The following is a 9,925-nucleotide window of genomic DNA, read 5'->3' as shown; positions in this document are numbered from 1 at the left end:
TTCGATGGCCAAGGATACAAGGGATGATCTGGAGAGACAACTAAGTTTTTGATTGCCGGTTCAAGAAGCGGGTCGTCTAAAAATACTGCTGAGTATCGGATTGTAGAGCGCAGGAAAGATGGTTAACTTACCAGGAATTTCAATACCGAAGTCAGATGCACTGTCGTCGACAAGTTCACACATTTTGTTTGTGGGAACTATGGGCGTTGAGATGGCAATGTGTCCCGAGGCAACAGACGCCTGAAGTTCAGCAAACAGGTCCGGGAATTCGCCATCAAGCTGGAGTTGTCGACTGCTGACGATCTGATTCAGAGATCCGCTAACGGATACTCAGAATCTGTCTCAGGCACCATGGACGGTCTATCAGCTTGCATGTCGATAGATGTATTATCCATGCAATCGAAATCGATGCTGAAGTTATCGTGACCAGCAGGGGAGAGTGAAGGATCAGGGCTAACAGGCGCTGCAGCAGAGACACGTGGCTTTCTGGTCTCAGAAAGCCTTTTCTTGATGTTTTCGGCACGGCGAATGTGCATATCTTGCTTTGAGTGCTTTTCAGCATGGCGGCGTGACATGACACGATAGGCGCCTTGTTTTTGAGGGCATGCGGTGCAAAAGACACGATCTGTACCGTCATCGCAGAATCGTAAAACTGTAGATACCACATAGCATTTAAATAGATAAGCAAGGAGTTGATAAAAGAAATACACATACTATAGCCGTCGATGATGTCATCAAGCATGCTGGGCAATTTGTCGAGGACAGTGTTGTGCAGCACGCTGGTGATGGATGTGAGCAATCACGTGATAGTGCACATTCAAAATTTCGACAAGTCCAATCTCTCACGCCTTCGCTATTATGATTCAAGCTGATCGTCGTTGCTTCATCGACGTCGGTATGAATTCCACATTATCACTCACCAAAGTTTCCACTATCTACCCTGGCATTCATTATACAGACAGCCATGCCTCGCTCCAACCAATGTGCCTCACTGTCTGCTTTCCCGGGACATTTCCGAGACAGATTTTGGAAAGGAGCGATATTGTATGTATCTTCATCAACTTTCCTCGAGGCTTCCTCACAAGTCGACGCTAGCCTGTCCGCATATCAGTATCTATTGATGAGGAATACGGAACATTTACCACACCAGTCATAGAGGTTGCATCGCTAGACTTGCGCCATCGCAGTGGCTTGCTACACTGTTCAGGAGGCTCGGATGATGTAAGTGTACATGACATTTGTTCAACTGTGGCCTACTTACATCATGCCAAAGTCGAATTTGTCCTCAGATATGTCTAACGTTGGCGAACCCACTATATCATTCCCCCGCTCCCGCCTTCATTCGACTATGTCAATCGAGCAGATTGGGAAACAGTCGCCCAGCGAATTCAAGAATGGGTCACCACAGAAGTAGACACAGAATCATCGCTATGGACATGGGGACGTGACGCTTTCTGGCTGGCTTTTCGTTGCTGCCTATCCGTCTTTCCCGATGGGCAAGTGGCCGATGTGGGATCCTCATATTCCACTGGAGGGATCGTTCATCGAAGAGTGGCTACAGCGTTCAAACGACTATGGCGCTGATGAGGAGGTTCTGGCCCAGGACGATGCAGTGAGTGATATCGGAAATGAATTTGTAGACACGCAGCGCTCTTCTATCCCTTTCCCCTCATTTCCCTTGGCTTGATATCTGTTTTTGTTGTCCGATTTTTAAGCCTGCCATGGTGGTCTGTCATCACATGTTAGTATGTATAGGCCAATGATACCCGTCAGTATTACTGTACATATCAAACTCTTTGTTGTATTTCAAGTATGGACCCAATGTTAAAGGTTTTGACTCGAACAGTTTGGATGACGCCTGTGTCGAAAACCACTCAACAGATCCATTTTTCGACGCTATGACGTGTGGTCTCCTGGATGTGGCAGTCAGAGGCAAAGATAGTGGGCATATTGATGGGATATCTACAAGCTATCTCATTTCTAAACCTGTCACGCATAACTCACCCCAAGCTACTCCATATGTAGCGCGTGTGATATTTGGATGAACTCTGTGTTGTGTACGTGCAATATATGACTGATTTTTATCAGACATCAGAATCATTTCCCCACTGAACAACAAATTTGCAACCTTTATGGCACAAATTCATTATTATCCACAAAACCCCAATTATAGCCAGAGTTCTGGGAACAAAACCGGGTCCTCAAAATAATTTCGCACAATATTGGTCATTGATAAACCGGCAACTGGTGGTGTATGGTGAGGTTTGTTTGGAAATTACCGAATATTACCATTTGAGTGCGATGCGTGGTCGGAAGAAATATTATGCAGTACTTACCTGTTCTCACAGGGCGAAGCCATCATTATCACCCGTGGGCCGTTGTCCGCATCAACAATCAATATGAATGTTTTCATCGACGGGTTGTTGTTATACCAGCTGCCGACAGCTCGAATTCAAGACATCTCTACACTCCAACATTTGAAACGATCAGTGACTTTATAACGTCAAATGTGCGCCTATCCAGGTTCAGTGTCACAACGACAACTGCATATCTGAGAAAAGAATCGATATTTTGCAAGCGCATAAATGATAACGTTGATGAGCTATTAAAGCCCAGATGAAGAAGCACCCCGGAAGAATTATATAGTTACAGGGGTAACGAGCGAGGTATATTAGCCTTGGTTGGATATTCCGGCTAAGCAAAGTCACCATGCGCATCCCCACATCCATCACGGTGCTCTGTACGCTCGTCGCGTATGCTACCGCACAGTGCATGGAGTGCGCATCACTCGTCACGTACAGGAACGCGACGTACAACCTCGAGGAGCAGTGTACAGTGCACAGCGGATACCATTGTTTGTGAGTGTCCTAAGTCATACAACAAGCAATTCAGAATAAAGAGGCTTACATGATGGCATGATAGTTACAGAAGCAATGACACCTCAGGGGACTTCTGCGACTGTTATTACAATGTAGGTGCAATGCTTACTTTTGAACGTGCGCGTGTAACCTGTTGAACTGGATGCAGAAAACGGGAATAGTTGAGACCAACGAGTCGACATACTTCTGTCCCACAGGGTCTTCAAATTTCAGTGCAACATGCTCTGGTTGTCCAAGTTAATTTGGTGTGGAGTCACGGACTCGATTTGGACTCGATCGGACTTTTCCCATAGCTTAGTCATTCGGCTACTAGTATTAGATGTTAACGTTGAAGTACCACAAAATCAACCAGTCGGTGCACATGCCAGTGGTGACATCTTTCGGTCCAGCGGTCTGCGATCTGACTCTACATAAAGGTCATAAGTCAAGCCAGGACATTTAAAACTTGTATGTGGTCAAGATCCAAGTTATCCGCCGTGCAGTACGCTTACTACCTAAGATGATCACTGTTAGTTGCGTTCTCACTTTCCCTTTTTTTACAGTGGACTAGTGCTAGTGCGACCACTTTGATCAATGCATCTTCCATGGCGCCAGAAGCAGCAGGCATCAGAAGAGCAGACATCGCCCCCACCTTCTGAACAGCGTGGACTCGGAGTGCCCTGGTCTGCTACGAAAGACGCTTTCAAGACGCATCTGACCACCGCACAAGCAACCACGAAAAGCGCGCTTCAAGAGTACAACGCCAACGTCCAAAACCGCCTCAGGGCCAAAGCATATGAGCTCGGATCACGTCCCGCTGCATATCTTGTTTTATCCGGCATCTTCCTGGGCTCTGTTTCGACGCTTGGCGCGACATCCGTGTACAGGCGGTATTTTAGGCGTTTGAGGACAGCTGAGTGGGTCACACCTGATGTACTTCGGCGGAAGAGATGGGTGAGGGGTGTCGTGACGAGGTGAGTTGAGTTATAACGCTATGCAGGGTTTGGGTTTGGCTGATCTGTGATGGGTGCGCCAAGTGTAGGGGATGGAGATAATTTCAGGCTGTATCATACCCCTGGCTTTGGGTGGAGGTGGCCACTTAAATTCAGGAGGGTACCAACTTTGAGCAAAGGTTCGTTTGTATCCCTTATGTTCTCATGGGATATGTGCTCACTTACATGAATCAATAAGAGCTCAAAGAGCAAACGATCCACGTTCGTATTGCAGGTGTTGATGCACCCGAGGTGTGTTGGTTGTAGACGTAGGGCTCAAAAGAGTTCTGAACGAGGGCATTCTGACTGAAATGTTGCTCGATTGCGTGCAGGGATCACATTTTGGTCGCCAAGCCCAGCCATACGCTGCAGAAGCTCTCACGTGGTTGAAGGATACGATCGAGGGCAGGATAGTCTACTGTCAACTCGTTCGGCGTGACCAATATTCTCGTATTGTATGCGTTGACACTGCATCACATTCCACCAACTAACTGTCATCCACAAATAGGTATCTGTAGTTACTCTTCCGCCACCGTTTCTCCCAGGCTGGCTTGCCACGGGCCGGAGTCTTGCACTTGAGATGATCCGGGCAGGCACGGGCGTGACCTACGAACAAGCAGGTGCAGAGTATGGGAAGTATGGAAAGGATGGATTTCTAAGAGTTGAGGCTGAGTCGCGGTAAGTTGTGACACCGATTCACATTTACTTGTTCCACTTTTGTGGAAGACAACCTCACACCCATTGTGTCCTCTCCAGAGCTGCACGCCGAGGCATGTGGAAACACGGTACAGTGGAGGAAACCCCCGCACAGTATAAACGGCGTTACGCGCAGAGTGGGACGGATCCTGAGGCTCAGGCCCAAGGTACGGCGAAGGCGGAGCAAGAAAACTCGAAGGAGGGTGGGCTGAGAGGGATTTTGAAGAGACTTTGGCGCTGAAATAGTTAAATAGAGACCGGAAAATGTACAAGGTCACCGAAATAGCGCATATGCATATGGCGAGTGCCTGTTTACAAAAAAAACTACCACCACCAGTGGGATGATTAAGTTCATTCCCAGGCAGGGGCGCGCATACGTGAACGGCAAACTCTGCAAGCGAATTTGGATCCCGATTAGCTGTTAATGGATCCCGGTCGCGAGTGGTCTGGTCGCGTCCGATCACAGTGGCGCTTGCGAGCACTGCCGGTGACAGCATTTATATATATGGCAAGAGATTACTCGCTCCGCAGCAAGTTTAGTGTGCACTGGTCAAAAATTTTCCCGTATATAAAGTTCCCTGCCCCTCAAGTGACAGTCTACCAGTACTCTGCGCGACGCGAGTGATTACTAGTCTCAGTCCCTCTCTGACAAACTTAATAGTCTTGTTGTACTTGAATCTTCACCATGAAACTCACGTCCGCCCTTGTGCTTTCGTTCATCGCCACTGCGCAAGCAGCAACATCAATTTCTAGCCCAGTCCTGCCCAGCGGAATCCCAGCGTACGTGACTTTCTCATTTCCCTTCAAATTTCCCATTCAAAAATAAAAATACTCATGTTATAACCCACTTATAGAACAAGCGGCCTGCCTTTGAGCACCCTCTCTCTTGACACCACAGCTTTTACTTCGTTTCTTTCCTCCATCCTCTCATCCGGCACCATTCCCACTTCCCTTCCCACCACCCTTCCTACTTCCCTTCCTACCACCCTTCCTACTTCCCTCGGCACTCTTCCGACCGTAACGTCTCCTTCGTCCGGTGCATCTACATCAACTGCGACAAGTGCACCAGCTGCGACAACCTCTAGCGGTGCAGGACGAACAGAAGCGGGGCTGGGGTTGGGATTGGCTGCCGGAGCTGCTGCGGGCTTGCTTGCGTTGTTCTAATTAATGAGTACATTTTTGGTGGTAACGCATGTACGTATTCATGCGGGAAAATTACGTTCAGGAATAAAAGTCGAAAGGTCTCACGTGTGCTGCGGGGCCTATATCTACGATATTGAAATAGACTTTTAACGGATGCGCACCTCGGCAGCTGTGCAAGTTAGTTCTCCTGTGTCGAAATGGACTCGATCCTCGGCGTGTCAGCGCTTCAGCTTCAGCAACAACCTCCATGAAAAGAAGTTACCTTGTAATCCTCTGTCATCCAGAGCACTGGCCACAGTGCTGTCTTCCATGGACTCTATTTCAAATTTCAGCTCCCACCCGATACACCACAAGACACGAGCTTTCTGTATCTTTGCTGGTACTTACCTGTAGCAGACACAACTACAGATGTTGTTAGATACGCAGGTACTAAATACGAGAATGATACTGACCTCAGCGACGTACGGAGTCAACTGAGGGAAGCAGGCAAATGACGAAATTTGTAGGTACTTAGATAAGCAACCGGTACCGAGAGTCACGGTCCAACATAAAGTTCACTGCCCCTCAACTGCCCCTCAAGTGACAATCTACCAGTACACTGCACGACGCGAGTGAGTACTAGTCTCAATCCCTCTCTGACTCCTTAATAGCCTTGTTGTACTTGCATCTTCACCATGAAACTCACGTCCACCCTTGTGCTTTCGTTCATTGCCACTGCGCAAGCAGCAACATCACTTTCTAAGCCAGTCCTGCCCAGCGGAATTCCAGCGTACGTGACTTTCTCCTCATCCTCACTTCCCTTCAAATTTCCCATTCAAAAACAAAAACACTCATGTTATAACCCACTTATAGAACAAGCGGCCTGCCTTCGAGCACCCTCTCTCTAGACACCACATCTTTTACTTCGTTTATTTCCTCTATTCTCTCATCCGGCACTATCCCTGCTTCCCTTCCTACCACCATTCCTACTTCCCTTCCTACTTCCTTCGGCATTCCCACCGTAACGTCTCCTTCGTCTGGTGGATCTACATCAACTGCGACAAGTGCACCAGCTGCGACAACTTCCAGCGGTGCAGGACGAACAGAGGCGGGGATGGGGCTGGGATTGGCTGCCGGAGCTGCTGCGGGCTTGCTTGTGTTGTTCTAATTAATGAATACATTTTTGGTGGTGAAGCATGTACGTATTCATGCGGGAATATCACGTTCAGGGGTAAAAGTTGGAAGGTCTCACGTGTGCTGCAGCCTGCGAGGTAACGGAGAATCGGACCTATATTTCTTTATCCAACGATATTGCAATAGACTTTTATAATTAACGGACGCGCCTACATAGTTTCCTCGGGCTGTTTCCTGGCCAGCCGTGCAAGATAGTTCTCCTGTATCGAAAAGGTACAGTCTGAGCTTGTCAGACTCTGGCCCAGTTTTATTCCTCGACCCTCGGCGACAACCTGCACGAAAACAAGTTACCTTGCAATTCTCTGTCATCTATAAATCTAGCACTGGCCACAGCGCTGTCTTCCATGGACTTTATTTCAACTCTCAATCTCAACTACCCGATACACCACAAGACACGAGCTTTCTGTGTCTTCGCTGGTCCCAGAATTCCTACAAACTGCACTGACAGCGATATGTTAGTCAATATTATTATTGTGCGAGATTTTCAGCTACTGGGTGCCGGTCTTATCAAAGAACACCATGACGAAGTCCTGTGAGGGCGGCGGGAACAGATGATCAATAACGCATACGAGGCGAGCAGGCGTTTGGAACCACTCATGATCAAATAGCATTACGGATGCTAAGGCAAGAACAGAACACTCTCACTGTTATGGTCGAACCCGTCAGTTATTCAATCAAATTACTCTCTCGAAGACGCTTACTGGTGGCACGCTCGTGAAAACGAGAAGGACGTTCCTCCCTCCACTGTCGCCTCGCCTCATAAAAAACTCGCTGTATCGACCCACTGGCGATATGGCAGCTGCTGTGACAAAGGTACGGAATGGTTCCGAGAGAAAGAGTACCGTCAAGGCTAGCGGGGACGTGCCAGACGGTTCCCCCGAACGTATGCTTCTCGTGTGACAGACTGTCCTTCGCCAATCCCGGCCTCGAGAAGTGGAGATCAGAAATGTGGACCTATCCAGATCACATCGTACGCAAAACGCATCCTTCTTGTTCAGTAAAGCCGGATGCATGTTCTCGTCTTCGTCGTTTTTCCAAAAGAGGTTTTGCGCATCCACCATGACGCTGTCGATCAGACTATTACGGATCTGACAGCATTTCATTCGATGGGGGAACCTTTTACATACTAAGGGAGCCTTAGGTGGTTATGTAGCCCATGTGATTGGGATAGACGAGTGCGCAACTGATAACATATTTGTTGAAGCGTTGAATAATATATGTAGATCACATACATTAGCCTCTCGCAGTGCATCATCAAAAACGCGGGAGTATCTGACGAGCACCTTTGATCTTTGGAGCAGGTTGCGGTATAGCATCAACCTGGGAAGCAGATCCATTGTAAGTATCATTTGAAAATGATATGTATCTGAGCTTACAATATCTGATGGAAGGCCGGCTTCTTTGACGATAGCAGAAAAACCTCATGTGTAAATGTGGCCGTCGGCGCAGCTGGTGACGAGGAACTTTCCATCTACAGAAAAGGTCGCAGAGATTATGTTGTATTCAGAGTGTTTCAATGCGTTGACTGGTTTCGGGGCTCCATAGTTGGAGCTAGGTCTTGTCGAAGCATGATGTGCCTGTGAGCCTGATGCGCAAGTAGTACTCGGAGATAGTAAATGGTATTGATGAGGTTTTTCGCTCAATTCAAGAACAGCCGTCCACGAGCTCGAGGCTGTATCGAATTTCCTAAAGAATATCCCCCCGGCGAAAGTGTTTTGCTATCCGAGGTTCATGCCAGGCATAGAAAAGTAACCCTCAAGTGTTTTGAGCGCCTGTGTGACGCGGCCTATGTGACGCGGCACTGTGACAAATACATCATGTCACTCGAACTGAATTCCAACGTTAATGACCAGATGCATATGAGTGTCTACCTGCGTACGCGGGCCCTAGCAAACCGCGTTGGTTGGTTTATTTCCCCGTGTTGATTGGTCTCGGGATATTTCCTGCGCTTTGGACATCCCACGCTGTGAATATTCCTTGTCAGGTTCTGCTCACCACTCGCCTTCCGTATGGAGTCCAGCACACCATTCCTCCCCGACATTTGTGCTCCTCTCCAAGTCCCAGACCCGAAATGACCCATTCCATTCACAGATGATATTTCGCTGTCCATTGGGCAGGTGTAAGATGTAGGTGATGCCGTCATTCACTCTTTCGGTAGGGCATTGTCGCTAAATTCTCGTGCTTTGCAGGCGCTGGATACCCCATGATTTTTTGTTTCGGAATTCCCATTGGGCAGCCACGAGGCCTTTTATGGCGACAACTAGCCAAGGAACAGAATTATCTTCTCGATCTAGTTGATGCGCATAGATCGTTTGAAAGACATGTACAACCTCGACATCCGTTATTTGAAAGGCAATCTTACTAGGAGCTACAAGTTCTTATATCACCAATTAGAGAATGCATCGTGCTCCATTATGGGCGTGCCACCCGCTGCTCCAGCCACCTACACCCAACTTTCTTCCCCGATAAAATAAAGGAGGGAATTACGATGGCAATAAACACAAGTGGAATTAAACCTAGACCAGAAGGCTACGCAAGAGAGGAAGTTTGATCCTATGTACTTGTCTTTATCCTATGCATAGTGACAATCTTCATTCAAATATAATTGAGATATCTATCTGCATCATACACCATCTCTCGAGTACTCAGTCTCGACCCCTCTTCGTCCCCAGTATGCATGCACGAGGTCTGAATGATGACGTGCTCGGGGGTGAGGCTGCAGAAGCGTTGGTAGATGGATAGAGTTGACTGCTTGGCGGAAACGTGGTGTTTAATGCATGAGGATATGTCAGGTTCGAAGGTAACAATATGATCATGCCGCTGGCTCCCACACTTGGCGGCGTCCAATGTTTATACCACCCAGCGAGAGGCTGGGACCCGACGCTAGAGGGCATACGAGCATCATGTTTGACCTTGGGATGTTGTGACCCGATATTAAAGGGAGTGTAAGCATAATGCCGCCCCGCAGGAGGCTGGAACCCGACACTAGAGGACATCCGAGCATCATGCTGGACCGCGGGATGCTGTAGCCCGACATCAGAGGGAGCCCAAGTATAATGCTGC

General features: G+C 48.1%; 8 protein-coding genes across 8 annotated transcripts; 5 read left to right on the top strand and 3 right to left on the bottom strand.

The window, feature by feature from the left end:
* Positions 1–308: 308 nt before the first annotated feature.
* F5147DRAFT_784865 (uncharacterized protein) lies at positions 309–742 on the bottom strand (the record flags this gene model as incomplete). Its single annotated transcript, XM_041442881.1, has 2 exons — positions 309–652; positions 715–742. 2 exons carry the CDS (start codon positions 740–742, stop codon positions 309–311), a joined length of 372 nt encoding a protein of 123 aa, XP_041284039.1.
* Positions 743–858: 116 nt separating this feature from the next.
* Positions 859–1,414, top strand: F5147DRAFT_784864 (uncharacterized protein; the record flags this gene model as incomplete). The annotated part of the gene is made up of 3 exons (XM_041442880.1): positions 859–1,044; positions 1,096–1,221; positions 1,274–1,414. The coding sequence occupies 3 exons, from the start codon at positions 859–861 to the stop codon at positions 1,412–1,414; spliced, it is 453 nt and encodes a 150-aa protein (XP_041284038.1).
* A 1,179-nt stretch (positions 1,415–2,593) lies between these two features.
* Positions 2,594–3,232, top strand: F5147DRAFT_740660 (uncharacterized protein). The gene is made up of 3 exons (XM_041439463.1): positions 2,594–2,858; positions 2,923–2,971; positions 3,028–3,232. The coding sequence occupies exons 1-3, from the start codon at positions 2,710–2,712 to the stop codon at positions 3,118–3,120; spliced, it is 291 nt and encodes a 96-aa protein (XP_041284037.1). The 5' UTR covers positions 2,594–2,709; the 3' UTR covers positions 3,121–3,232.
* On the top strand, positions 3,233–4,874 carry F5147DRAFT_740657 (SNase-domain-containing protein). The gene is made up of 6 exons (XM_041439462.1): positions 3,233–3,832; positions 3,896–3,990; positions 4,050–4,102; positions 4,183–4,305; positions 4,359–4,528; positions 4,607–4,874. The coding sequence occupies exons 1-6, from the start codon at positions 3,453–3,455 to the stop codon at positions 4,785–4,787; spliced, it is 1,002 nt and encodes a 333-aa protein (XP_041284036.1). The 5' UTR covers positions 3,233–3,452; the 3' UTR covers positions 4,788–4,874.
* A 186-nt stretch (positions 4,875–5,060) lies between these two features.
* Positions 5,061–6,091, top strand: F5147DRAFT_740646 (uncharacterized protein). Its single transcript, XM_041439461.1, has 2 exons — positions 5,061–5,326; positions 5,401–6,091. The coding sequence occupies exons 1-2, from the start codon at positions 5,232–5,234 to the stop codon at positions 5,708–5,710; spliced, it is 405 nt and encodes a 134-aa protein (XP_041284035.1). The 5' UTR covers positions 5,061–5,231; the 3' UTR covers positions 5,711–6,091.
* Positions 6,092–6,257: 166 nt separating this feature from the next.
* Positions 6,258–7,281, top strand: F5147DRAFT_740642 (uncharacterized protein). The gene is given in 8 exon segments (XM_041439460.1): positions 6,258–6,458; positions 6,542–6,929; positions 6,953–7,011; positions 7,023–7,028; positions 7,042–7,073; positions 7,084–7,099; positions 7,112–7,113; positions 7,153–7,281. 2 exon segments carry the CDS (start codon positions 6,364–6,366, stop codon positions 6,834–6,836), a joined length of 390 nt encoding a protein of 129 aa, XP_041284034.1. The 5' UTR covers positions 6,258–6,363; the 3' UTR covers positions 6,837–6,929; positions 6,953–7,011; positions 7,023–7,028; positions 7,042–7,073; positions 7,084–7,099; positions 7,112–7,113; positions 7,153–7,281.
* A 56-nt stretch (positions 7,282–7,337) lies between these two features.
* Positions 7,338–8,609, bottom strand: F5147DRAFT_378989 (uncharacterized protein). Its single transcript, XM_041429470.1, has 5 exons — positions 8,239–8,609; positions 8,095–8,182; positions 7,990–8,045; positions 7,564–7,927; positions 7,338–7,506 (listed from the first exon to the last, which is right to left on the bottom strand). The coding sequence occupies exons 1-5, from the start codon at positions 8,331–8,333 to the stop codon at positions 7,504–7,506; spliced, it is 606 nt and encodes a 201-aa protein (XP_041284033.1). The 5' UTR covers positions 8,334–8,609; the 3' UTR covers positions 7,338–7,503.
* An 898-nt stretch (positions 8,610–9,507) lies between these two features.
* F5147DRAFT_784860 (uncharacterized protein) lies at positions 9,508–9,858 on the bottom strand (the record flags this gene model as incomplete). Its single annotated transcript, XM_041442879.1, has 1 exon — positions 9,508–9,858. One exon carries the CDS (start codon positions 9,856–9,858, stop codon positions 9,508–9,510), a length of 351 nt encoding a protein of 116 aa, XP_041284032.1.
* Positions 9,859–9,925: the final 67 nt, after the last annotated feature.

This window comes from Suillus discolor (assembly GCF_016758755.1).
Source record: "Suillus discolor strain FC423 chromosome Unknown F5147scaffold_693, whole genome shotgun sequence".
Taxonomy (NCBI): Eukaryota; Fungi; Basidiomycota; class Agaricomycetes; order Boletales; family Suillaceae; genus Suillus; species Suillus discolor.
The sequence above is the reverse complement of the archived record's forward strand: the minus strand, read 5'-3'. Positions and strand labels throughout refer to the sequence as shown.

Excerpts from the sequence above, each read along its gene's own strand:
- F5147DRAFT_740660 (XM_041439463.1), top strand. The coding sequence starts at position 2,710 with ATGCGCATCCCCACATCCATCACGGTGCTCTGTACGCTCGTCGCGTAT. Across the intron at positions 2,859-2,922 it reads CACAGCGGATACCATTGTTT|TTACAGAAGCAATGACACCT; the intron begins GTGAGTGTCCTA and ends ATGGCATGATAG. Across the intron at positions 2,972-3,027 it reads TCTGCGACTGTTATTACAAT|AAAACGGGAATAGTTGAGAC; the intron begins GTAGGTGCAATG and ends AACTGGATGCAG.
- F5147DRAFT_740657 (XM_041439462.1), top strand. The coding sequence starts at position 3,453 with ATGCATCTTCCATGGCGCCAGAAGCAGCAGGCATCAGAAGAGCAGACA. Across the intron at positions 4,103-4,182 it reads CAGGTGTTGATGCACCCGAG|GGATCACATTTTGGTCGCCA; the intron begins GTGTGTTGGTTG and ends GATTGCGTGCAG. Across the intron at positions 4,529-4,606 it reads AGAGTTGAGGCTGAGTCGCG|AGCTGCACGCCGAGGCATGT; the intron begins GTAAGTTGTGAC and ends TGTCCTCTCCAG.
- F5147DRAFT_740646 (XM_041439461.1), top strand. The coding sequence starts at position 5,232 with ATGAAACTCACGTCCGCCCTTGTGCTTTCGTTCATCGCCACTGCGCAA. Across the intron at positions 5,327-5,400 it reads CTGCCCAGCGGAATCCCAGC|AACAAGCGGCCTGCCTTTGA; the intron begins GTACGTGACTTT and ends ACCCACTTATAG.
- F5147DRAFT_740642 (XM_041439460.1), top strand. The coding sequence starts at position 6,364 with ATGAAACTCACGTCCACCCTTGTGCTTTCGTTCATTGCCACTGCGCAA. Across the intron at positions 6,459-6,541 it reads CTGCCCAGCGGAATTCCAGC|AACAAGCGGCCTGCCTTCGA; the intron begins GTACGTGACTTT and ends ACCCACTTATAG.
- F5147DRAFT_378989 (XM_041429470.1), bottom strand. The coding sequence starts at position 8,333 with ATGGAAAGTTCCTCGTCACCAGCTGCGCCGACGGCCACATTTACACAT. Across the intron at positions 8,183-8,238 it reads CCGGCCTTCCATCAGATATT|GTTGATGCTATACCGCAACC; the intron begins GTAAGCTCAGAT and ends TCTGCTTCCCAG. Across the intron at positions 7,928-7,989 it reads AACCACCTAAGGCTCCCTTA|CGTCATGGTGGATGCGCAAA; the intron begins GTATGTAAAAGG and ends TCTGATCGACAG.